The 27,426-nt window shown below is 42.8% G+C and overlaps 1 protein-coding gene across 4 annotated transcripts in view; it reads right to left on the bottom strand.

The window, feature by feature from the left end:
• Positions 1-1,715: 1,715 nt before the first annotated feature.
• The window catches only part of LOC146010021 (uncharacterized), a 39,225-nt gene continuing 13,514 nt past the window's right edge, over positions 1,716-27,426 (bottom strand). For all 4 annotated transcript variants that reach the window (XM_083150821.1, XM_083150818.1, XM_083150820.1 and 1 more), the window contains one exon: positions 1,716-5,278. In XM_083150821.1, the coding sequence (XP_083006947.1) occupies positions 3,546-5,278 (1,733 nt within the window). In that variant the 3' untranslated portion in view covers positions 1,716-3,545. The remainder of the gene's footprint in view (positions 5,279-27,426) is intronic.

The raw sequence follows: 27,426 nt of genomic DNA, 5'->3' as shown, positions 1-27,426 counted from the left end.
TTTTCAGAGCCACGTGAAGAAACCTTTACAGGATTTCCCTTCCACCACTGTGAGTGCGGGTACGCCCGTCTTCTTCATTCCAGATGTGACAAGGATACCTTTATACGTTTGACATTTCCCACAGTTTCTAGTGAGTGGGGTACGCCCATCAATTTATCACAATCATTTTTTATGATTATAACTTGCACGATTCAATATCCAAAAAGAATTTTAACACAATATTCTTTATTTCTGTCTTTTGAATGATCATTAGCATCAATAATTGAAAAAGTGATTTTAAAGTGACTGTTACTGGCAGTAAAAAAAAACCTATTAGCTGGGTGCACACTCCCAACATTGCTCAGTGTTTCAATGGGTGTTCCCATGGAAATTGCAGGAGAGATAAATGTCCTTATAGATAGATGTTCATTTGGTGGATCCTCACTAGTCACAGTGGAGAGATATGTGCCAATAACCTGAATCAGGAGTAGTTTGTGCAGTCTCTATGGTTCCATCATCATCAGTGTCCAGATACTGGTCCAAGCGCAGACACAATGTAGCAAGTTGGTCATTGCGCACACCTGACGCGTTTCACTGCAGCTCCTTATTTCAAAGGTCTAGAAAAACGACTCTTCCGGTACATACACAGTGCGATTTGTGCTTACAGTTTTATCTATATAGTCATAATCATATGGAAAGTTAGCACAGAACTCAGTGTTATACAGCAGCACCGATGCAAAGTCCGTATCACAAGTAATAATAGACTGGGTAGGCAGCTCAATACTGACTATACTGTATACAATCTAGTGTTCTGGTATAGTCAAAATTGCTAAATCAAAATTACACAGAAATATAGTCAAAATCGGTGGTTCCTGGCTCCGGGGACTACAAGGGAAATCACAATCAATATCGTTCATGGCCAAAATCACACCGTGTGTATGTATCCTAACAAATGCCAAGGTCTCTTACCATTGTTTTTGTATTTTACCTCATATCTAAAGGCCCATACACACTAGGTGATTTTCAGCTGAATGCCCGCCCACTCAGAGCACAATGCCCGCCCACCCGCCCGCCTCCCTCCCCTGCTCCACACGGAGCACACTACTTGTGTTCCTGTGTCCCGCCCTCCCCCTGCCTTGTGTTCCGCCCAGCTGTCAGCTCTCACCGATGCTCTGTACGGAGCACAATACACACTACCCGCCTGCTCCCTCACCTTGCTTCATACAGAGGACACTGCGCCGCCCGCACAGGCCAGTGATGTATATGTTACTGGCCCCACTGCCATCCTATGCACATTACTTTACAAGCCGGTAACAGGGAATGCTGTCCACTATGGAGGCGCAGAGTCTCTGACAGAGGGCCTTATTCTGGTTCACTCCTTCTGGCAAATTCCTTCTTAGATGGACAAAACCATGTGCACTGCAGGTGGGGCAGATGTGCAGAGAGAGTTAGATTTGGGTGGGGTTTTACTTCAAAGTGAGATCTATATTGCAGTGTAGAAATAAAGCAGCCAGTATTTACCCTGCAGCCATCTTTGGAGGGGCGCAGGGTCTCTGTGATGCTGTCAGAGACTCTGGTCCTCCGTGGCACTGACGGGTGGGCAATAAAAACATTTAAATCCCCCTGGGCAACGAGCATGTAATCCCCCTGGCTACGAGCATGGAACACCTGGCAATGAGCATGTAATCCCCCTGACAGCCAGCAAGTAGGTAAGTGGTACTTCACGGGTCATAGAATAATAGGATAGAATACTTTATTTGTTATTAACAATACACTGCAATCAATGCACTGTCAACAAACATTTCACACAAGTACCTGCACAAGAAACAATAAAAGAACATTCCCCATTTCATTTTTTGTCATTTAGCATGCGAACAGCAGTTGGGAAAAAGCTGTTTAGCATGCGCTTGTATGTGCCGGGACACTGCGGAACCGTTTTTGTGGATGGCAAAATATCAAAAACCTCATAATTCGGATGACTGGGACAAAGATACGATTTGCTTTCTTTAACATTCTGTTAATATACAGATCACGGGTGCGCGGTAAAGACACCCCAATAATTTTACTTGCAGTTTTTATCATTAGGTCTACGCGCCTGCTCTGCCGCAGTACAGATCCCAAACCACACTACAATCCCGTACGTTAGAACAATCTCCACGATTCCCGGATACAATCTAATTAGAATATTTCAGAACATACGGCCTTAAGTCTTCTTAACAAGAAGAGGCGTTGTTGGGCCTTCTTAATCATAGTAGTGCAGTTTAGAGACCAGGTTAAATCACCAGAAATATACAGACCTAAGAATTTAAAAAAAACTCCACCTCCTCAATAGGCGTGCCCTCCATGAACATGGGAAATATTGGCCTACCATAAGTTTGCCTAAAATCTATCACTATCTCCTTGGTGTTATTGGTGTTTAATAATAGACAATTTTGTTTACTCCATTTGAGTAGCGTTATATGTAATTGGCATTACTGTGTGTGGCATATGTGTAATGGGAATTACGTGTGTGGTATATGTGTAATGGGCATTACGATGTGTGGTATATGTGAAATGGGCATTACTGTGTGTGGAATAATGCGTAATGGGCATTACCATATGTGGCATAATTGTATAATGGGCATTACGGTATGTTGCATAATTGTATAATGGGCATTACAGTATGTGGTATAACGCATAATGGCCATTACGGTGTGTGGCATAATGTGTCATGGGCATTACGGTGTGTGGCATAATGTGTAATGGGCATTACGGAGTACAAAGTCCCCTATCCCACAAAGCCATGCCTTACATTTTTCGCAGGCCAGCAATGTATAGTTTACCGCCGCCACTGCACCCCCAATGTATATTTTGTTATGGCGTAACATATACATTGCTGGCGCAAGTGTATGGATTTCTCCCTATGTACACAGCTGCAAATGAAATGTCTGCCGTGCACATGGGTGGGATTTTGCCCGGTCAGGGCGGCACAGGGTGGAGTTTACCCGATTGCTGGGCTCCGAATATACGCAGCCCAGGAATCAGTTCTGAATCAGGCACCAACAACAGGAATGCACTGAATACAACGGCCCCTGCTCCTACCCTTGTAATTCAAACCCCGCCCATTATGTAAATCGCCTTTGTTTGCTAGGATTTATTTGTGGATTACAGAGCAGCTGCATGCAAGGGAACAAGTAAGGGAACGGGGTGGAGGTGAGACAACCAGAGACATTTTGACTTTTCTGCGTACATACATTTGATAGTTAATGTTTCAATGATAGGCATAGTTAGACAAGCATAGTTAGACAAGTCGATTTGTATTCGTTTGTAGCACATTGTTCATTTGGCGGATAGCTAACGGAAAGCTTTTCGCGGATCTGGATGATTTGGCAGGGATCGAACTGAAGCGTCTGCACGATGGGAGAATGTCAAACAGGTTGTGCCCAGGGTGAAACCTGTCTGTTGCGATCTATGAAAGATTTTCAGCAAAGTCCTTTGAAATGAAAATCTTCTAGTGTGGATGGGCCTAAGAAGAACTGAATTATTTTTAAAATATTTTACACATTCACAACAGGAGTATGGACCTCTTACCTATGATTTCTCTCATGTCTAATAAGATTTGATTTATTTGTATAACATTTTCCACACTCAGAACATGGAAATAGTTTCTCACCTGTGTGACATCTCTGATGAATAACAAGAGATGATTTCTCTGTAAAACATTTTCCACACTCAGAACATGGAAATGGTTTCTCACCTATGTGACGTCTCTGATGACTAACAAGAGCTGATTTGTGAGGAAAACATTTTCCACACTCAGAACATGGAAATGGTTTCTCACCTGTGTGACTTCTCTGATGAATAACAAGAACTGATTTACGTGTAAAACATTTTCCACACTCAGAACATGGAAATGGTTTCTCACCTATGTGACGTCTCTGATGACTAACAAGAGCTGATTTGTGAGGAAAACATTTTCTACACTCAGAACATGGAAATGGTTTCTCACCTATGTGACGTCTCTGATGACTAACAAGAGCTGATTTGTGAGGAAAACATTTTCCACACTCAGAACATGGAAATGGTTTCTCACCTGTGTGACTTCTCTGATGTTTATTAAGAGCTGATTTCTCTGTATAACATTTTCCACACTCAGAACATGGAAATGGTTTCTCACCTGTGTGACTTCTCTGATGAATAGCAAGAGAGTATTTATGTGTAAAACATTTTCCACACTCAGAACATGGAAATGGTTTCTCACCTGTGTGACTTCTCTCATGTCTAATAAGAGATGATGTATGTGCAAAACATTTTCCACACTCAGAACATGGAAATGATTCATCACCTGTGTGACTTCTCTCATGTCTAATAAGAGATGATTTATGTGTAAAACATTTTCCACACTCAGAACATGGAAATGGTTTCTCACCTGTGTGACTTCTCTGATGAATAACAAGAACTGATTTACGTGTAAAACATTTTCCACACTCAGAACATGGAAATTGTTCCTTACCGGTGTGACTTCTCTGATGAATAACAAGAACTGATTTACGTGTAAAACATTTTCCACACTCAGAACATGGAAATTGTTCCTTACCGGTGTGACTTCTCTGATGAGTAACAAGAGTTGATTTGTAAGGAAAACATTTCCCACACTCAGAACATGGAAATTGTTTCTCACCTGTGTGACTTCTCTGATGAATAACAAGAACTGATTTACGTGTAAAACATTTTCCACACTTAGAACATGGAAATGGTTTTTCACCTGTGTGACTTCTCTGATGAATAACAAGAACTGATTTACTTGTAAAACATTTTCCACACTCAGAACATGGAAATTGTTCCTTACCGGTGTGACTTCTCTGATGAATAACAAGAACTGATTTACGTGTAAAACATTTTCCACACTCAGAACATGGAAATGGTTCCTTACCGGTGTGACTTCTCTGATGAATAACAAGAACTGATTTACGTGTAAAACATTTTCCACACTCAGTACATGGAAATGGTTTCTCACCGGTGTGACTTCTCTGATGTATAATGAGATATGATTTACGTTTAAAACATTTCCCACACTCAGAACATGGAAAGCCTGTATCAGCTGTATGACCTGTACTACGTGTAACAATGGCAGAGTTATTAGGAGTAAAGTTCCCTTGAGATGAAGGATCAGATGCTGTATTTGCATTATGAAGCACTGGATGTACATTGGAGATAATGGTGTTTTCTCCTGGAGAATCCCGTATGATGGTATCTTCTATTTTAATGTCTGGAAACAAAATTTGATCTCCCATCACGATATTCTTCCTTCTGTCATCATCTGCCGGGAATTAAATAAAGAAAACCTAGAATCAATCTGCACAGCCTATATATAGTATAGCTATCCAATCCCTGTATATTAATGTATTCAATAATGCAGAGATATACAGTATATATACAGACACAGAAGTATTCCTACAAGGGGCACTCTGGGGTAACTATTAGTGTGGTGTATATAATCACTATATTCTCTCACCAAGTGTCCCAGGAGAGTAATTATACTGTAACTGTCATTGGATGATGCTAGCTAAACTCAGCGACATATATAAAAGACATACAGTGAAAAGGTGATAATAGTGTTGTATCGTGTATTAACGTGAAGGTCCGATGTGTGTTTATTTTATGGGATATTAATACTGTTCAACTTAATTGTTGGATGAGGGGTAAAATGAGTATCTCCTGACCGGAATAAGCTATCTATGTGCCCGGTACCCAAGGGATCTGACATTACCTCAGAATAAAGGTTATTAATCCATTGTGTACCCATATAATTATATATGTACATCTGAAAGGTATAACACATACATGCTGGTATATTGTCAGTGCTGCTCCAGCAAATCATATCACAGTATCACTGCTGCTGGCGTATGGTAAAGTCATTGGATGCTGCTTAGCAACAGTATATCATATGCTGCTTTCTGTTGTAATCAATCAGTAACCGTATCCTATTCTGTAGTACTATGACCACACTGATATTCCCCAACCATGTACCCTATTTTTCGCTCTATAAAACCCACCTAGTTTTTAGAGGGAAACCAGAAAAAAAATATTCTGAACCAAACAGTGTAATAAAATATTTAATATTGTATACCCGCCCCCTCCTCTGGTACTTGTATGCCCGCCCCCTCCTCTGGTACTTGTATGACCGCTCCCCTCCTCTGGTACTTGTATGACCGCTCCCCTCCCCTGGTACTTGTATGACCGCTCCCCTCCCCTTCCATGGTACTTGTATGACCGCTCCCTCCCATGGTACTTGTATGACCGCTCCCCTCCCCTTCCATGGTACTTGTATGCCCGCCCCCTCCTCTGGTACTTGTATGACCGCTCCCCTCCCCTGGTACTTGTATGACCGCTCCCCTCCCCTTCCATGGTACTTGTATGACCGCTCCCTCCTCTGGTACTTGTATGACCGCTCCCCTCCCCTCCCATGGTACTTGTATGACCGCTCCCCTCCCTCCCCTGGTACTTGTATGACCGCTCCCACCCCTGGTACTTGTATGACCGCTCCCACCCCCTCCTCTGGTACTTGTATGCCCACCCCCTCCCATGGTACTTGTATGACCGCTCCCCTCCCATGGTACTTGTATGACCGCTCCCCTCCCATGGTACTTGTATGACCGCTCCCCTCCCATGGTACTTGTATGACCACTCCCCTCCCATGGTACTTGAATGACCGCTCCTCTCCCCTCCCATGGTACTTGTATGACCGCTCCCCTCCCATGGTACTTGTATGACCCCTCCCCTCCCCTCCCATGGTACTTGTATGACCGCTCCCCTCCCATGGTACTTGTATGACCACTCCCCTCCCATGGTACTTGAATGACCGCTCCTCTCCCCTCCCATGGTACTTGTATGACCCCTCCCCTCCCATGGTACTTGTATGACCACTCCCCTCCCATGGTACTTGTATGACCACTCCCCTCCCATGGTACTTGTATGACCACTCCCCTCCCATGGTACTTGAATGACCGCTCCCCTCCCCTCCCATGGTACTTGTATGACCGCTCCCCTCCCATGGTACTTGTATGACCGCTCATATATGACTCTCTTTGTGGGGCACTCTTAATATGTCAAATGGTAGTTTTAAAACGTAACTTTTATTACATATTCCATTAAGATAAATTGGACAAATAGGCCTTCCGTATAAAATAAGTGGATAGATAAGTAGAAAACTTCCTACGTCCCTATTGCAGTGAGCCTTTACAATATATGCTATGCACTGGGGGATGTTTTAATTGATAAGGAGGATTTCCCCTATGGGGGTCTTAAATAAGTAATGTACACCCAGTGTGGCCGAAGCTCTGTGGTCTGGGGATCGTTATGGAGGCAAAAGTATGTGTAATTAGAATCCTGTATAGGGTCATTTTAAGGGGTGTATTCCCTATTATTGATAGAGGATTCTAAATATTTTTGCTGAGGGTAAAGGGTAAAGGGAGGAGGCTGCTTTTAATTAAAGTGCCTGATATTGTAAATTCAGGGTCTGGCTGCAGCAGATGGATGTCTGTGACAGTCAAGGAATCACTTTTGTTCAATAGTGTATGTGAGTTGCTTGTGCCCAACAGTGTATCTGTATTGGCAGATGACCCTTAGGTCTATGCTGGAGATATTGCACAAGCGGCAGGCGTATGTTCTATGTCACTGACAAAGATCACAGTCCATTATAATTGCACCAAAACAGACAATCAATTGCATGTCTTCCGCAGTGTGTGTGCAATACAAACGTATATTTTGGTCTATGGCAGATCACAGAATTTTGAACATTTATCACTGTTGGGTGACCAGAGCGGGTCACAGTCAGAAGCATACCAATAATCACTAATGCTGGTTAGTATATTTCTGTTCAATCCAACAGTATATTTTGACACAATCAGTTGATCAATCACTTGAGTTTCACAGTGTGTATATGCTGATTACAAGAGATCCATTATCTGTGCATTCAGCAGTGTGTTTTTGTGCAAGCAAATGACTTTTAGGACAGTGTTCTGGTGTTGGGCTGCACGACCTACGGTGGTAGTAAGATATCTGTCTGTGTGTACCTGCTATTTTACTTAATGCCAGGAAAAATCAGATAAATCAGTGGTTCAATCTGTTAATCAGTGCTTGTCAGGACTGTATCGGCAGATGTTACACTTAGGAAATTTCTCCTATGGATCAGCCTGGCCCTTTAGTACCAATCGGATGTTCTGCTTTCTATCAGTCGTGCAAACGTGCATAGGACTAAAGATGAGAGGGTTTCCGATTGGACTGCAGGGTCATAGAAATATAGGCAGGGGTTAGCACTCCTTTTATTGCCTGAATATATTTTTAGCTGTGCCCTGTTGCTATGTATAGCAGTGCAGGGTATTATGCTGTATAATTCTTAGGCAGTCGGAGCTGTAAGTAACAATAGGGTGCTACCTTCTGCTGTTAGTGAGTCATGCTCCAGCAGCGGACTCAGTAATGAGAGAGGTAGGTCCTGTAACTAAGTTATAAACAAGAAAAAGAAGAAAGAAACTCGGGTGGGATGCACTCTTATTCCCCAATCTACAATTGCTGAGCTGCTCAAAAAAGTTTTTTTATGTAATTTTTTATGCCAAGTGAAACATCTATTTTTGTGTTTTTATTATTTTATTGTTTTTTTATCATTTTTTTACACTATCATTTTATGTGCTCGTAAGGTCATACAATACAAAAAAAGTTTATTTAGTATCAAAATATACAGTGTGTCAATTTAATTCATGCTGCAATTTGTTATTTTTAAAGAAAAATATTTTCAAATAAAAATATTTTTTATGTTGTTATTATTGCCTCTATTCGCGATTTATTTATAGACAATTATAATGGGGCTGGTATCAACAAATGGTGCAGTAAAATCGTATGTATGTGTCACTGCCACAAGTGCACATATGCACCTTTACTATACAGGGCTGACCGTCATAAATCCTTAATGCCTTCTCCAATTGGCATTATAATTTTGTCTCAACTGAATGAGATAAGGATTATAATCATTGGTCAACAAAAAATAATTCCAAACATTCAAACAAAGTATATACAATATTTACATTTGTGCACATGCATTGGTATTTTTCAGGATTGCTCTATTTATTAATTAAGAGACTGTAGATTGATGAGTCTATAAGACTATAAATAGATTAATTTTACTCAGTAAAGTTTACAAACGTACTTGCATCCAAGAGTTGCATAACATCATTAATCAGTGCACCCTTAATTCTGGTATAACACACCTGCCTAGAATGGGTTCTCACAGGCATCAGAAGATCAACAAATATATATGTAAGCCAAAAATGCCCCTCAGTAGATTGATTTTAAGGCTCTATAGTGAAGAGGCTGTAATTATTCAGGTGAAAAAATAATGATTAATCAATTATGTGCATGTCAACTGTGTCTGCCTCAGTACAACACAACATATGACAATTGCTGCTAACTCAAGCGGATTAACACAAAACTGCATATAATTATCACTGTATTCGCTTTAGCGCAGAATGGCATATAGTTATGAATGCCTGGAAAATCACTGTATGCCGCAAGAGCCAAACAGAAAGATGGATAAAACAGCTTCTGCAATTTACTCAATTAATGCAGAAAGACCCAGCAATAGAATTACACATAATAGAAATCATGATGAGCGGCTGTGTCCTCTACAACCCAAAAGAACACTTATAAATGCCTGGAATAAATACTGTGTCCTGGAGGAAAAGCAATTATCCCATAAGAAGACTCTGCCGTTGCCCATTCATCACCAGAAATCAATTTAAATGTTGAAGCGGTATACTGCCGCTAATGAATGCAAAATATGTCCGAAAGTCAGTACCAAAGTACTCAAATGCACAGCTTTAACTTCAATTAATCACCAGAAATCAATTTAAATGCTGAAGCGGTATAATGCCGCTAATGGATGCAAATGCTTCTAAGAGTCAATACCAAAGTACTCAAAATGCACGGCTTTCACTTCAATTAAATAGAAATAAATATAAATATAAAGAGAAAAAGACCACCTTGCCTGCAGTCAGAGCCGTGCCGACACAATGCGGCGTACGGCTACTCATGCAGGGAGAGGTCTTACTTTACCAGCCCTGGATCTATCAGATGCAGGGACGCGTAGGAGCGCTGTCTCTTGTCTTGGGATCTCCGATTTGGAAGCCGCTCCAGCGGTGACGTGTGCACACGTGACCCGCGTCTCTGCCTGTCTGTCAAAGGGACGTACGTTTCGCAAGGAAGCTTGATCACCCGGCAGCGTGTCTAAGCTGTCCGGCTGTGGCTTCTTAAGCTTGTACACAGCCAATCAAAAACTACTATCAATTATTATGCTTATTCACGCAGCTTAGTGCTTTTGGTCTTTTTGTATATGTATTGCGGCACATTTTTATTTGCTCTTAAAGGTGTATCACCATTAAATTTTGCTTACATCGGCAGGAGAAAAAGATTCCAATAATCTTATTGTTTAATTACTAAAAGTGAAACACTTTGGTTTTTTGAAAATAAAAGAATTAATCCCTGTCCGCTCACTCATCTCATACAGTATCACGGCATGTCTTTTGTCTGAGCTATATTTCCTAATTAACATTGATTATAGCTTTTAACAATTTGTTTTTTTCTTTTTCTTTTTTCCTTTTCATTCTTATATCTCTGATCTATTTGCCACCGTACTTATTGTGGCTTGTCTCTTTGTCCAACTATTGATGATATTACTGTATCTATATCCTAAAATTTTATTGCATTTATCTGCATTATTTATTTTCTCTCTACCTCATACTATTTTTTATTTTTTATATATTTTTTATGTGTGTAGATTTCTTTTATTTCAAAAGAATCAATTATATTGATACCTATCAATATGGTTTTTCTGATTAATTTATTACTTTTGTTATTAGCCATTTAGTATATGAATAATATCACCCAAAGAGTTTTATAATAAAGGACAAAAATTATAAAAATGAAAATGAAAATAGAATGAGAGTCATCATAAAACCAACAAAGGGGGAGAGGGAAAAATGATAAGATTATGCCAGTGAGTGTATAGTGTAATAATAAATTACATGAACACTATAAAAAATAATAATCATTAATTAATAATAATATATATACTCATAGTGTAGAAGAAAAAGATAAAGATCTCGCTAGCCCAATTACTATATATTTATATATGTTAATAGATCTAAAATTCAAAAAACCCCTTTTATAGTGCAAGTGCAGGCTCCCCCCACCCAACTTTCTTTCTAGTTAATTGTAGTGGCTGGGACACCAGTTTTCTGGGGGGACTTCTAGCACATATAGTGGGCAGATTTTGGACACCAAGTTTGCTCTCTCTCTTGAGAGCATCAGGTCTCCAACATAGAAACAAGTGACATCAACATACTCGTATATCACCAAGCAAAATGAGCTTTAATTTAAGGCAGGAATTGACCTTTAGGAGGCAAGCAAGGGAAAACTTGGAGGACATCTTCCCAAGTGATATCCAAAATAGTGATCCCCACACAAGCTGGGAAGATGACTATATGAAACTCAAGTTAACCCTACAAAAACAAACTAGGACCTCATGGGACTTAACAACATTAGAGAACTATATAAAAAATAAAATCATACCAAGAGGACTGCGTCCGAGAATTTTCCCTGCATTCAATCTCATGAGTGAGAATTTGAAAACCGAGTGGGAAAATTCACTGATTAAATGCTCCATGGAGCTAATGCACATATTGGTGAAACATGATAATCTGGTGTTAGAAGAGTGTGAAAGGGAATTGGAAGAATTGAGCAAAAAACTTGAGTCTTGGGAGAAAGACAGTCAGTTCCAGAAATGTTTTGAGAAAAACAAGGAGGATCTCAAAAATTATGAGCAAATAATCATTGATCGCAAGAGGAATAAATTTGCAAGAGACATGAAAGATTTCTCTTCTGGTCGCATCTTCAAGTGGAACATTAGATCTCGAACCCAAGCCGGAACTAGGACGCAGGAGCAGTACTCCTCATCTGAACTGGATACCACAGCAGGTGACAGCAGTGACCCCGATAGAGACCAGCAAGGGGAGAGGTACCAGAGAGGAGGCCCAAAATATAACCAGCGTTTTTTAGGGGACAACCCGGTGGGCAGATCCAAACAAAAACGGGGAAGAGGAAGACGAGACGCGGGAGTGGTAGATCTAAGAAATCAGCAGCAATGGGAGGAGACACCACAGCAGCGCTACCCCGTGAGAACCACACGAAGACGTTAAACTCTAAAATTATCCCCAGATTACCATCACAAGATAATCCACATTGTGAAGAAGACCCAAATTCTCAGTACATGCAAAGTTCGAACATGCAGAAATTGAAAGTGATCAATCTCTCGCCTCATGAATTGAATCAAACTCAATTAGACATTTTAGGTAAAGGACTGTCTTTTTCACCAACACAACATTTTGAAAGATTTAAGTGGGAACGAGATTTGAAGCTGTTCGGTAGGAAATTAATGTTAACAAAAATGTATGATAAAGGTGACTCAGAGGAGGATCTCTCATCTCAACACCAGGAGATGAGCGAAGAAGAACAAGCAGCCCTATTGGCACTGGAAGAGTTGGACACAGAAATTAGATCCGACTCACCAGTGTTAACAGTAGGCAGCAGTAGACCACAAGTAAAACCTAAGTCTACCTTCTTCCCCCCAGACACTAACAGTCCGGAAATTCAGATCTTCATGAAGGCTGTATCATCAGAACTTGACCATCTTTATTGTAATCAACATCGATTCTTCAGAAAATCAAACATCAGTGCGCAAGAGAGTAAGGCTATCAAGCAGATACAGGAATGGAAGGATGTGCTAGTCAAACCCAGTGATAAGGGGGGCAACGTTGTAATCTGGTCAAAAGCTAAATACTTGAAGGAAGCTCATCGCCAACTAAATGACGCGAATTGTTATAAGTCCTCACTATTCAATCCTATGGACAGTTATAAGGAACAATATCGCAGAATTTTGGATGAAGCCAAATCAGATGGCATTATTACCACCAATGAACATAAATATCTACAATGTAACAACCCAGTAATGCCAACCTTCTACATGTTGCCGAAGGTGCACAAGAGACTTCACGATCCACCAGGCAGGCCGATCGTATCGGGTAACGGTGGCCTGACCGAAAAAGCATGCACCTTCCTCGACTTGCACCTTAGGCATTTTGTCTTCAATCTACCTTCCTTCGTACAAGACACCTCCGATGTACTAAGAAGAATCCATGACATATGTCTAGCAGAAAATCAACTCCTGGTGTCATTGGATGTAGAGGCCCTCTACACCTCAATAAATCATAACCAAGGCATAGAAGCGGTCAGCTATTTTATGGATGCTGAGAAACACGAACCATTCCAGCAATTCCTCATTAAATTACTGAAGTTCATACTCCATCATAATGTCTTCACGTTTAATGACCGATTCTATGTGCAGGTAAGGGGCACGGCTATGGGGGCGGCATGTGCCCCCACCTACGCAAACATATTCCTCGGAAAATGGGAGCAGGAAGTAGTGTTTAACGAGATCAATGACCGATTTACCTCACATGTCGCGATGTGGCTGAGGTACATCGACGACATTTTCCTCATATGGGAAGGGGATGAAACACTGCTCCTGCAGTTTATACAACAGCTGAATACCAACAATCTCAATCTCCACTTCACTCATACCATCAGTAAACAGGAACTTGCATTTTTGGATCTAAAAATCTACAAAGATTCAAACAACCATCTGGCCACCCAACTATATCGCAAGGACACTGCCACCAATACCTTGCTACACCAAACAAGCGCACATTTTCCGCCTACGGTCGAAAACATCCCCAAAGGGGAGTTTCTGCGACTCCGAAGAAATTGTTCTGGGGAACAAGAATTCAAGACCCAAAGTCGAGAACTCACCCAACGCCTACGCGAGAGAGGATATAGTCACACTTCCACTAAAAAAGCCATGAGAAATGCCATGGCACTGGACCGCGAGTCTCTAATATTTAAAACCAAAAGCAAGCAAGCAAAAGATCAGACTATACGCTTTGTGGGCGATTTTTGCCAAGAATGGCAGACCATCAAAGACATTATACAAAGACATTGGTCTACCCTGCTCCTAGATCCAACTCTAGCCAAGAAATTGGGTCCCAAAGTCTCCATGAGTTGGCGCAGGGCTAGAAACCTGAAAGACCGTTTGGTCAAGAGTCACTTTGTAAGAAGTACACCATCAACAAATCGCCTTAAAGGGACCTATCCATGCGGACAATGCAAGGCCTGCCAATATATACTAACCAAGAATAACATCCAAGATCGTTTTGGCAAAACAATTGAACTCAAAGATTATATCAATTGCAAAACTGAAGGCGTGGTATACTGCATTTTTTGTGGGTGTGACCAGAGGTATGTGGGGATGACGACACGCCCCTTCAAGCAACGCGTGCTTGAGCACGTAGGCACGATTCGGAATGGGGCTATGGATTTACAAAATCATAAGAAACTAACATCTGTCGCAAGACATTTCATGACTAAACATGGCGGATCCCTCAAAGACTTCCGAGTGTGTGGCTTGGAAAAAGCGAGTTTGGGGATTAGAGGAGGTGATCTCACTCAAATTCTACTTAAGAAAGAGAGCCGATGGACCTTTGAACTGGGCAGTGTGAGCCCTGATGGCATGAATGAATATATCAACTACGGAGTCTTTCTTACATAATTTTTGTAATAATAGAGCAGCTCCTACCCATAATATTTTAACAATACATTCATATCAAAAATTGTTTCTCTTCTTCTCCCCCCCTTTTCTCTTTCTTCTTAATATTTTCATTCAATTATTTATATTGTTCCCTGTAGCTTAACATCCCGCTCAGCACAGCAGCATGTCACCTCACTAACCACTATATTTTGATAATATGGGCTTACAGATATTGTCATAATTTAATATTGGGAGTATTCTGTATAGACTTATTAGGATGGCTATTGATTGAGTATTAGATCCAAGCTTCCCTTCAAATCCCCCCTTCCCCCCCTAGTTTAGCTTAAACATTACCAATGCACTCACAAAGTAGGAGTGCCCTCTATGACACATAAATGTCTTTTCCAATATTCACATTCTCACAAGATGGATGGCTTATGCCTCTTGATATTGCTATTTTCTTATCTGCATCATAATTATGTCACATATTTGGCAATATAGTCTATTGCCCCTCATGGTTGCACTGCACTGTTTGTTTTTTCACTAAGTTCTTTTTCTACACTTCACAATGGTTATCTATTCATTTGGCACTTGCACTATAAAAGGGGTTTTTTGAATTTTAGATCTATTAACATATATAAATATATAGTAATTGGGCTAGCGAGATCTTTATCTTTTTCTTCTACACTATGAGTATATATATTATTATTAATTAATGATTATTATTTTTTATAGTGTTCATGTAATTTATTATTACACTATACACTCACTGGCATAATCTTATCATTTTTCCCTCTCCCCCTTTGTTGGTTTTATGATGACTCTCATTCTATTTTCATTTTTATAATTTTTGTCCTTTATTATAAAACTCTTTGGGTGATATTATTCATATACTAAATGGCTAATAACAAAAGTAATAAATTAATCAGAAAAACCATATTGATAGGTATCAATATAATTGATTCTTTTGAAATAAAAGAAATCTACACACATAAAAAATATATAAAAAATAAAAAATAAAAAATAGTATGAGGTAGAGAGAAAATAAATAATGCAGATAAATGCAATAAAATTTTAGGATATAGATACAGTAATATCATCAATAGTTGGACAAAGAGACAAGCCACAATAAGTACGGTGGCAAATAGATCAGAGATATAAGAATGAAAAGGAAAAAAGAAAAAGAAAAAAACAAATTGTTAAAAGCTATAATCAATGTTAATTAGGAAATATAGCTCAGACAAAAGACATGCCGTGATACTGTATGAGATGAGTGAGCGGACAGGGATTAATTCTTTTATTTTTAAAAAACCAAAGTGTTTCACTTTTAGTAATTAAACAATAAGATTATTGGAATCTTTTTCTCCTGCCGATGTAAGCAAAATTTAATGGTGATACACCTTTAAGAGCAAATAAAAATGTGCCGCAATACATATACAAAAAGACCAAAAGCACTAAGCTGCGTGAATAAGCATAATAATTGATAGTAGTTTTTGATTGGCTGTGTACAAGCTTAAGAAGCCACAGCCGGACAGCTTAGACACGCTGCCGGGTGATCAAGCTTCCTTGCGAAACGTACGACCCTTTGACAGACAGGCAGAGACGCGGGTCACGTGTGCACACGTCACCGCTGGAGCGGCTTCCAAATCGGAGATCCCAAGACAAGAGACAGCGCTCCTACGCGTCCCTGCATCTGATAGATCCAGGGCTGGTAAAGTAAGACCTCTCCCTGCATGAGTAGCCGTACGCCGCATTGTGTCGGCACGGCTCTGACTGCAGGCAAGGTGGTCTTTTTCTCTTTATATTTATATTTATTTCTATTTAATTGAAGTGAAAGCCGTGCATTTTGAGTACTTTGGTATTGACTCTTAGAAGCATTTGCATCCATTAGCGGCATTATACCGCTTCAGCATTTAAATTGATTTCTGGTGATTAATTGAAGTTAAAGCTGTGCATTTGAGTACTTTGGTACTGACTTTCGGACATATTTTGCATTCATTAGCGGCAGTATACCGCTTCAACATTTAAATTGATTTCTGGTGATGAATGGGCAACGGCAGAGTCTTCTTATGGGATAATTGCTTTTCCTCCAGGACACAGTATTTATTCCAGGCATTTATAAGTGTTCTTTTGGGTTGTAGAGGACACAGCCGCTCATCATGATTTCTATTATGTGTAATTCTATTGCTGGGTCTTTCTGCATTAATTGAGTAAATTGCAGAAGCTGTTTTATCCATCTTTCTGTTTGGCTCTTGCGGCATACAGTGATTTTCCAGGCATTCATAACTATATGCCATTCTGCGCTAAAGCGAATACAGTGATAATTATATGCAGTTTTGTGTTAATCCGCTTGAGTTAGCAGCAATTGTCATATGTTGTGTTGTACTGAGGCAGACACAGTTGACATGCACATAATTGATTAATCATTATTTTTTCACCTGAATAATTACAGCCTCTTCACTATAGAGCCTTAAAATCAATCTACTGAGGGGCATTTTTGGCTTACATATATATTTGTTGATCTTCTGATGCCTGTGAGAACCCATTCTAGGCAGGTGTGTTATACCAGAATTAAGGGTGCACTGATTAATGATGTTATGCAACTCTTGGATGCAAGTACGTTTGTAAACTTTACTGAGTAAAATTAATCTATTTATAGTCTTATAGACTCATCAATCTACAGTCTCTTAATTAATAAATAGAGCAATCCTGAAAAATACCAATGCATGTGCACAAATGTAAATATTGTATATACTTTGTTTGAATGTTTGGAATTATTTTTTGTTGACCAATGATTATAATCCTTATCTCATTCAGTTGAGACAAAATTATAATGCCAATTGGAGAAGGCATTAAGGATTTATGACGGTCAGCCCTGTATAGTAAAGGTGCATATGTGCACTTGTGGCAGTGACACATACATACGATTTTACTGCACCATTTGTTGATACCAGCCCCATTATAATTGTCTATAAATAAATCGCGAATAGAGGCAATAATAACAACATAAAAAATATTTTTATTTGAAAATATTTTTCTTTAAAAATAACAAATTGCAGCATGAATTAAATTGACACACTGTATATTTTGATACTAAATAAACTTTTTTTGTATTGTATGACCTTACGAGCACATAAAATGATAGTGTAAAAAAATGATAAAAAAACAATAAAATAATAAAAACACAAAAATAGATGTTTCACTTGGCATAAAAAATTACATAAAAAAACTTTTTTGAGCAGCTCAGCAATTGTAGATTGGGGAATAAGAGTGCATCCCACCCGAGTTTCTTTCTTCTTTTTCTTGTTTATAACTTGACGTACTTCTACTCGGGGGTGCACCACTGACCATCACACTTCTTAAGGCCACGGCCTTGGGCACACGCTAGTAGGTGATGTGAATTAGGATTTTTCCTTGTTAATTGTAGTCAGTTCTTTCCCAATCTCCCTATCTTTCCAATTCATCGTTCCCATTTTAGTGCAGGCCCCCCCCACCCAACTTTCTTTCTAGGTCCTGTAACTATTCAGCAGAAAGTACAGAGTGAAGTTATCGCTTCTGCTGTTAGAGTTAAATGCTGCAGACTTCCCTGTTGTCCAAAGACAGAGCAGGGATAGTCAGTGTGCAGGTCTCTAATGAGAGAGCGATTAGGTACCTTTTAGTGTGCCTGGGATGGCAGGGGGTGCAGACAGGGGTAAGTCCGGTGTCCGTCTAAGTTTCCTGTCACTGTACTCAGCCCGTGTGGGATGCGGCTGTGTTGCCGAGCAGTCTCCGTCCACACTGACCCGCCGGCACCGGGTCACCCTGTCAGTTAAGGTTACCCTGTCAGGACTCGGGTCTCTGGTGTTCCCGGATGTGGCAGCAGTGGGCCAGTGGTGGACACTGGGAACTGGAACACTGGGGGTTAGAGGCAAGGACAGTTCATATGAGGATCACTGGCACTGCGGGCACAGCAAGGTGGGGGAGTTGACAAGACTCTGGTCAGAGGTGCGGAGTCTAACACCACCAACGGTTTTCACCAGGGACCCCCGCAAGGAGGTCTGGACTCCGCTGCGTTCGGTAGCGAGGTCACAGCCCTCTGACCGGAGTTCCTCACAGCTAACTGGCCAGTCACGGGAGAAGGACAGTGACTAGTGGCAGTGAGCTTGGTCTTTATTGGCATGGGAGGCCAGAGAGAAGATAGTGGTTTGGGAGCTGACACGGGCAGTTGATGGCCTGGGAACCGACACGGGCAGTCCGTCTGGCCTAAGAACCAGGAGGGTACGTCGGCCTGGGAGCCAATGGAAGGCACTGTCAGTCAGGGACCCAACATTCTTCAGCCTTGGTGCTGGTTGCAGAATCGACCTGGGAGTCGATGACTGTGTTGGTCTGGGAACCGATGGTCCTGTGCTGCACTCGGGAAGCTGACTGTAAGCTGGACGCTGGAGATAATAGAACAGCAGCTACAGCAGGTGGAATTAACCAGGCAGGGTGGTCGTAGCAGCAGCAGCAGGATGAGGATCACTGTAGCAGGTACTCAGGAGCCTTGGGGTCAGTCTCTGGGAAACTCTCAGAAGAATGAAGATTGAAGTTTAGAGTTGACGCCTGTGTCGACTAGGGAGTCGAAGACGGTGATGGCCCTTTAAGACCCATAACAAACTCTGCTGGGACATGCTGGAGTGCTCTATATCCTCTTCCCTTGGGAGCTGGAGATGGTAACAGCAAGGAAGGTAACCTGGCAGGTGGAGAGAGCCAGGGAGCTTTGGCAACAGCAGATTGGGTAGCAGATTGCACAGAAAACCACAGGGACTCTGGACAGGAACCTGGAGCCTTGGAACGCCGACTTCTGAACACAGGGATCAGACTAGTTGTTCAAGGCCCTGAGCTGTTCTCAAGTGAATCCTTATATCCCCCTAGGTAGCTGGGGATTGGCTACTGGCCGCCGCAGCAGCAGTTAGGTCACAACCAGGAAGAGGGATTACTTGAATATACCTGGATCATGTGACCAGTGCTGAAGTCAGGTGATTAATCAAGGAGGAATGCAGAGCAGCTGCAGCAGCATGGACACAGACAAGCCTGGAAACATTGGAAATCATGAATCAAATATAAACCAAGTCAGGTTTGTGACATAACCAAGCCCAAGAAGAGACAGAGGAAAAAGAAAAAAGGGAAGAAACAAAAATATGAGACAGAACAAGACATTTTAGACATAGCCGCAAACCACCAACCACAACCTCCACCACATAACAGACAGAATGTAACCATACACATGACGCACTGGGAGAAAAAAAAAAAGGAGAGTTATTGTAGACCTACCTTTGTTAACTCCCTTTCCTTGAAGTCCATGGGAACCACAGGGGACATCGGGGTTGTAGGCGGATCCAGGGGGTCCGAGGCACCAATCAGCGAAGCTCTTTGCGATTTCCCAACATGCCCAGGCCCTCTCCCCTACAACCCCGCCTCCAGGCTCCTACAGCGAGTTTTTGGTAACAAGCCATAAGCGGAGAAGAGAAGAGGACAGAGAACACACATGCCCAGAGACTCAGACATACATAGTATAGCAATGGACACGACATTGGTCGATACAGGTCACAGTATCAGAACATCACATATAGGAATACCTCAGGAGCAAATTAAAAGGGAGGGCGCCCTGTGGTTCCCATGGACTTCAAGGAAAGGGAGTTAACAAAGGTAGGTCTACCATAACTCTCCTTTTCAGGGCCCATGGGTCCCACAGGGAACATCGGGGATGTCACAAGCCGTATTTCAAGGGAGGGAATTTGCCTGAGGTGCTAGAAGAATCCGACGACCGAATGAGGCATCCTGGGAGGCAAACGTTTCAAAGGCATAAAATCTAATGAAAGTTTGGACAGATGCCCACGTTGCAGCCTTGCACAGCTGTTCGGCAGAAGCACCTCTGCTTGCTGCCCATGATGGACCAACCGCTCTGGTAGAGTGCGCCTTGATTGAAACCGGAATAGGCTGGTTAGCCTGAAGATAGGCCTGTTGTATAGCCATGCGAATCCAGCGGGCAATGGTTTTTTTTCCCGCTGGCCAACCCTTTTTGCAAAATCCATACAATATAAAAAGGGAATCAGACTTTCTGACCGGCTTTGTACGGTCAACATAAATGGTCAGAGCTCTGACCACATCCAGTAATTGTTCATCTGGTGAAAGATCCTCTGACGTGAACGCAGGTGTAAGGTTTCGGAGACCACCTTACCTGCCCTACCTCCGTTGCCTCGAGCTGGGGTTGGTGGACGTGTGCGGAACTAGGCTTCGCCAATAATAGCCGCATCCGAAGGAGCCGGTTAGTCCAGCTCCAACCCCGATGCCACCTGGTCTTAGAGAGAGACAACACGCCCACCAAGGCCAGAGGAGAGCAAGGGGACAGCTATCTAAAGCCCACACCCGGCAAGGGGCCCCGGACCCCCAAAGGGTATCTAGATGGTCTGTGCGTGACCGTGCGTAATGGAGTCTCAATATAATGATAGAGACAAAGGCAACAATGCTCAAAGGATGTAATATCACAAAAATAGTACTCGAAGGCAACAATGCAAAGAAGATGGTATAAGATAAAGATAAATGGCAACAATGCTCAGAAGATGGTATAAGATAAAGATAAATGGCAACAATGCTCAGAAGATGGTATAAGATAAAGATAAAATATGAGGTATTTGCAGGGTAAACCCTGACTTATCTTGTGAATGACAGCCACACTTCCAAGGACTCCGGAATCCAGCAGCAGAAGATGCCAAAGGAGTCAGGAACCGACACAGCAAGGGACCGACAGGGCAGGAAAGACCTTCCAGCAGGCACCAGGACCACGACAAGCTTCCTTAACAGGGCAAGACGCTATAACCGGCGTCAGATAGAGCCCTGAGCCGGCTTTTATTAAAAAACGCCGCCTCTTCAGGCGGAAGTGACGTCAGACGCCGCATCCCCCTGCTGCTGTGTGAGCGGCGGAAGTTCGGGGCGTTGCTAGGCAACGACCCGATGCTTCCGTCCCCACCAGCCGGAGTCCTGCCGGAAGATGGCCGCCGTCCTGACGCCTGCAGCGCAGCAGCTGACAGGTGAGTCAGGCGGCGCCACCGGTGCCTAACAGCAGGGACCACTATTTCCTGATTCACGTGGAATTTGGAGACAACTTTAGGCAAGTAGGAAGATTTTGTCCGCAGAACCGCCCTGTCCGGGTGAAAAATGAGGAAGGGTGATCTACAAGAAAGGGCAGATATATCCAACACCCTGTGGGCGGAAGCGATGGCCAAGAGAAAGACTGTCTTGGCTCTCAGCCATTTGAAATCCACTGAAGGTAATGGTTCAGGTCCAGGTAAGGGAAGACTCCGATTCCCTGCCGGTGTAGAAGTTCCGCCATTATCGCCATGATTTTTTTGAAAATCCTTGGCGCAGTGGCTAGCCCGAATAAGAGGGCCTGGAACTGGTAATGTCTGTTGAAGATAGCAAACCTCAGGTATTTCTGGTGTGCTGGCAGAATGGGGATGTGAAGGTACGCGTCTCTGATGTCTAATGAGACCATGTAATCCCCTTCTTCTAATGCTAGAATGATAGTCCTCAATGTTTCCATCCTGAATTTTGAGACCTTTACCACCTTGTTTAGTGCTTTCAGGTTCAAAATGGGTCAGATAGTACCATTTGGTTTGGGCACAAGGAACAACGTTGAGTAGAAGCCGCAGCCTCTTTGATGTGGTGGCACTGGAACAATGACTCGAGAATGAAGTAGGGACTTTAAGATCAGTTGTAGTTCTGCCTTGTATGGGTCGTGAGGAAGACCTGTGCAGAAAAACTTCTTTGGGGGGAGGCTTTTTGAATGAGATGGCATAACCCTGAGACACCACTTCCCTCACCCAAGCATCCTTTGTTGTGGATAGCCATTGGTGGGCAAAGTACAGGAGTCTGCCTCCCACTTAGGGCTCCCCCTGCGGGAGGCTGGCCCCATCATGCGGAAGGCTTATCTGTCTTTGGAGGGGCTTGTCTGGCCGTCCAGGCTTGTTTGGGTTTGGCTTTTCCTGCCTTGTTAGAAGGAGTGGGTTTGGGGTAGGACTGCCCCCTGGCCTTGCCCTGGGGTCGAAAGGTTCTGGGTTTTTGTGGCAGAACAGTTTTTCATCAGCCAATGAAGCCACAATTTTATTGAGCTCTTCCCCGAACAAATTTTCACCCTTAAAGGGTAATAGTTCCAGAGTCTTTTTCGACTCCAAGTCCGCCTTCCATGGCCTCAGCCAGATAATGCGGCAGGCCAGAACGGAACTTCCCTAGGACACGCCCCCCCCATCTCCACCTGTACATTAGCCAGCACCTTCCCCCATGCCTTCAGTCTTTTGACATGTCTCCGCCACCGATCCTAGGGAAAAACACAAACATGGGGGGGTAATAATATAGGCTGCCATGAAGTACTCCGAAGAAAAGGAATTATCGTAAGTATAATCCGTAACTTTCTTCTTCTTACTTCATGGCAGCCGGACAATGGGATATACCAAAGCAGTAGGGTGGGCTACAATACCTTAGATCAAGGCCTGATGTAGAACTCTGCTCCCAAAAGATTCTTCAGATACATCCAATGCATAATGTTTTGCAAAGGTATGTATGGATGACCATGTCGCAGCCTGGCATATGTCTTTGACCGAGACATTAGCCTCTCTCGCCCAGGAAGTTGCCATTGCTCTAGCCGAGTGTGCCTTTATGCCTTCTGGGACTTGCCGGCCAACTTTCTTATAGGTGAAACAAATTACTTCTTTAAGCCACCTGGAGATAGTTTGTTTTGAAGGAGCGAATCCTTTCTTCGCCCCTTGTGGGATCACAAACAATGACCTCGTTTTCCTGAAGCTTGCTGTTCGGTCCAAATAAATTTTTATTATTCTAACCATATCCAACGTATGAAGATCTTCCTCTATTCTACTGGTTGGGTTTGGAAAAAAACAAGGCAAAACAATATCTTGACTCATATGAAACGAGGAAAAAATGAAGGTTTGGTTCTCAGGACTACTTTGTCCGGGAATAACTTAAGATAGGGTTCGCAGCATAATAACGCATGCAGCTCCCCCACTCGTCTTGCTGACGTGATAGCCACCATGAACACCACTTTCCATGTGAGAAATTTTAGTTTAGACCTCTCACATGGCTCGAATGGAGTTGCCATGAGACCATTTAACACTAGATTGAGATCCCACTGAGGGTTTATCGGTCTAATTCTTGGACGGATTCTCTTTGCTGCTTGACAAAACCTCTTTATCAGCACGTGGTCTGCCAACTTCCTATCCAACAGGGCGCTGAGAGCCGAAATTTGCACCTTCAGAGTCGCTATTGATAGTCCTTTATTGAAACCTTCACAGAGGAAATGTAAAACGTGATATTTTTGCCTTGGGAAATGGGAACCTATCCTTTGACCATCCAGCAAAGATTCTCCAGATTCTGTAATATATGTCAGACGACACCTTCTTCCTTGCTTGCAGGAGTATGTCTATCACGACTGGAGGCAAACCTTTGTCCGCTAACTGCTTTCAAGCTCCACGCCGCTAAATGTAACTTCTGTGGATCTTGACACATTACTGGACCCTGTGTCAGGAGATCGTGCGACACCAGCAGAAACCATGGCTCTGCCACCGTCATGCTTTCTACCATCGGAAACCAGGACCTCCTGGGCCAGTATGGAAGAATGGCTATTGCCCGAACTCTCTCCGACCTGATCTTCCATAACACTTTGTGGATGAGTGGGAAAGGTGGAAATATGTACACTAGAGTGAACTCCCACCTTTGGGACAGAGCGTCCACCCCTTCTGAACCCTGCGTCGGGAATCTGGAAAAGAATAGAGGATTCTTTGCATTCTCTGGAGTCGCCATGAGGTCTATTTGTGGTTGACCGAATCTGTGGACTATTTGCCTGAAGACAGAGTCCTTCAACTCCCATTCCCCTGACAGTACTTGAGTTCTGCTTAGTAAGTCTGCCAGTTGATTTTCTTCTCCCGGCACATGCAGTGCCGAAATGGACAAGAGATGTTTTTCTGCCCAGACCATGATCAATCGAATCTCTTCCAACACTGACACACTGTTGTTATTTATAACCCTGCTTTACACGCAAGCTGTACCACACTAGATATCATCTCCGTTATCAAGTTATAGCCTGAGCGCTAGTCACCTTCTTGTTATTTATCTTCCAACAGTGGGCGACTTCTTGTCCCCCCTTGTTTGTTGATATATGCGACCGTGGCTATGTTGTCTGAGAAGACTCATAGTTACATAGTAGGTAAGGCTGAAAAAAGACTTGCGTCCATCTAGTTCAACCTGGTATAGATATCCATTGCTGATTTGGTAGGTTCTGGTATTTTACAGACAAATTATATTTCTTATTTGTACCCATGGATGTTTTTCTCCAGTAAATGTTTGTCCAACTTTGCCTTGAACGCATTTAATGAGCCAGCCGTTACCACCTCTCTGGGAAGAGAGTTCCAGAGTTTGACTGTTCTGACCGTAAAGAAATTCTTTCTACTAGCTGAATGAAATCTTTTTTCTTCTAATCTATACTCATGCCCTTGCATCCTAGATTCCTTTCTAGTAGAAAAGAGGGTGTGCGACAGTTCCTTATATTGGCCCTTGATATACTTGTACATGTTGAGCATGTCCCCCCTTAAACGTCTCTTTTCTAATGTAAATAGTCCCAGATGGGACCCCTTTATCTCGATGGAAAAAGCTCTTATGGCCATATACACCGCTCGAAGTTCTCTGTGATTTGATGACAGATCTGACTCTTGAATGGACCAAATACCTTGGGTAGTTTTGCCTAAACAATGCGCTCCCCACCCTGTGGCGCTTGCGTCCGGTGTCAGGACTACGTACTGCGGACTTGAGACATTTTTCTGGACGCCATATACCTGCTTTGCCACCAATGCAGAGACAAAACCACTGGACGGGGTAACGTGATGAAGCGGTCCAGAGGAACCTGGTTCCTGGTATAGGGAAGAAGATGCCATTGCAGTGTTCTCATATGCCATCTGGCCCACGGAACCACTTCCACTGTAGACGCCATCATTCCTAGAAGACTTATTGCCAGTCTTAGAGGAACTTTCTGATTTCTTTGAATAGCATCCACCAGATCTTGAATTCTGCTGCATCTCGGATTGGTCAGAGTGACCTCGAATTGTAATGTGTTTATGACGACGCCCAGATACTGACTAGTTTGTGTAGGGGACAGATGACTCTTGCTCCAATTGATCAACCACCCGTGATCCTGTAAGAAATGAACGACTGTATCTGCATCTCGGACGGCTTCTGCCTCTGATCTTGCTGAGATGAGTAGATCGTCCAGATAGGCCCATATTGCTATATTCTTCTTCCTTAGACACTCTATCATGACCACTAGTACTTTTGTAAATACCCTCGGTGAGGACGTAAGGCCAAAGGGAAGGCAAGTAAACTGAAGATGGTTTCCTTTGACGCAGAACCTGAGAAATCTTCTGTCTGGTATACAAATAGGGACATGAAAATAAGCGTCCTTTAGGTCCCATCAGTATAGACTTGGCTGTCTCCATATGGAACTTGCGTTTCCAGATTCTGGCATTTAAATCTCTTAAATCCAAGATTGTTCTAAAACCTCCAGAACTTTTTGTCACTACAAACAGGCGAGAGTAAAACCCTAGGCCTTCCTCCGCCTCCGGAACCGACTCTACCGCTCCTGACTCCACCAGATCCTTTATACTTGAGATCAGAGCCTCTTGCTCCGCCCTTGAAACTGGAATTTGAGAAACTAAAAATTTTTCCCGTCTGGGTTTTGAAAGAAATTCTAGGCGATATCCCGTGTATACCACTTCTAGTACCCAGGTCTCTTGAACAGTTTGCTCCCACACGTGGGCAAACTGCAGCAGTCTTCCGGCAACCTGGATACTCTCCACGGGACACGGTTTGTCACTGTTTTTTATCGCCTCTTTTAACTGTCTGTCGGAAGAATGCCCTGGAGATTCCCGAGGTATATCTCTCCCGAAATGGCCTCCCAGGTCTGTAAGCTCTGGCCTGCCTGAAACTTTGCCTGGGGAAATAGTTGGATCCCCTTCCCCTCTTATCTTGGGAAAGTCTGACTGACTCTTACCCCCTGACATTCTCTGTATCATCTGGTCTAGTTTACTGCCAAAGAGGAACTCACCCTCAAACGGCAGAGTAGCCAGCTTGTTTTTGGAGTGGGAGTCTGCCGCCCAGGACTTAAGCCACAGGGCCCTCCTCGCCACTACTCCAGACGTCAACGCCTTAGCTGAATAATCCAGCACGACTAACGATGCCTCACAGATGTAATCGACGGCAAGCTGAATCTGGGCCAGACTACTAATAATTTGCTCTCTGGCGACACGCTCCTGTAGATCTTCCTGCAAAGAAGCACACCAGATTCTGAGAGCTCTGGCCGATGAGGCAATGGCCACCCCTGATTTAATGGAGGTTGAACTGGAGATATGAAGCCTCTTCAGGGCACTCCCCATACGCTTATCCATAGCATCTTTAAGAGAGGCACCGTCCTCCAGGGGAATTGTTGTCCTAGTGGTGACCTCGGACACTGCAGCGTCTATTTTGGGGATATTGCACCACTTCAGGAATTCCGCATCCTCTATTGGATACATTCTTTCTGTCCTTTTAACAGACCCAATACGTTTATCTGCATTGGCCCATTCTTTAGTGAGTATCTCTTTGACAACTTTGTGAACGGGAAAACACCTTCCCTTCCTGGATCTGTCCTCAAACAACGCGTCATACTCAGTCTTGACTGGCTGTTTATAGTTCAATGTCTTATACAACTCTTTAAGGAC

This window comes from Crinia signifera, chromosome 6 (genome assembly GCF_055691185.1).
Source record: "Crinia signifera chromosome 6, ASM5569118v1, whole genome shotgun sequence".
NCBI classification, from domain to species: domain Eukaryota; kingdom Metazoa; phylum Chordata; class Amphibia; order Anura; family Myobatrachidae; genus Crinia; species Crinia signifera.
Note: the sequence above shows the minus strand (reverse complement) of the source record. Positions and strands in the feature narration are given on the sequence as shown.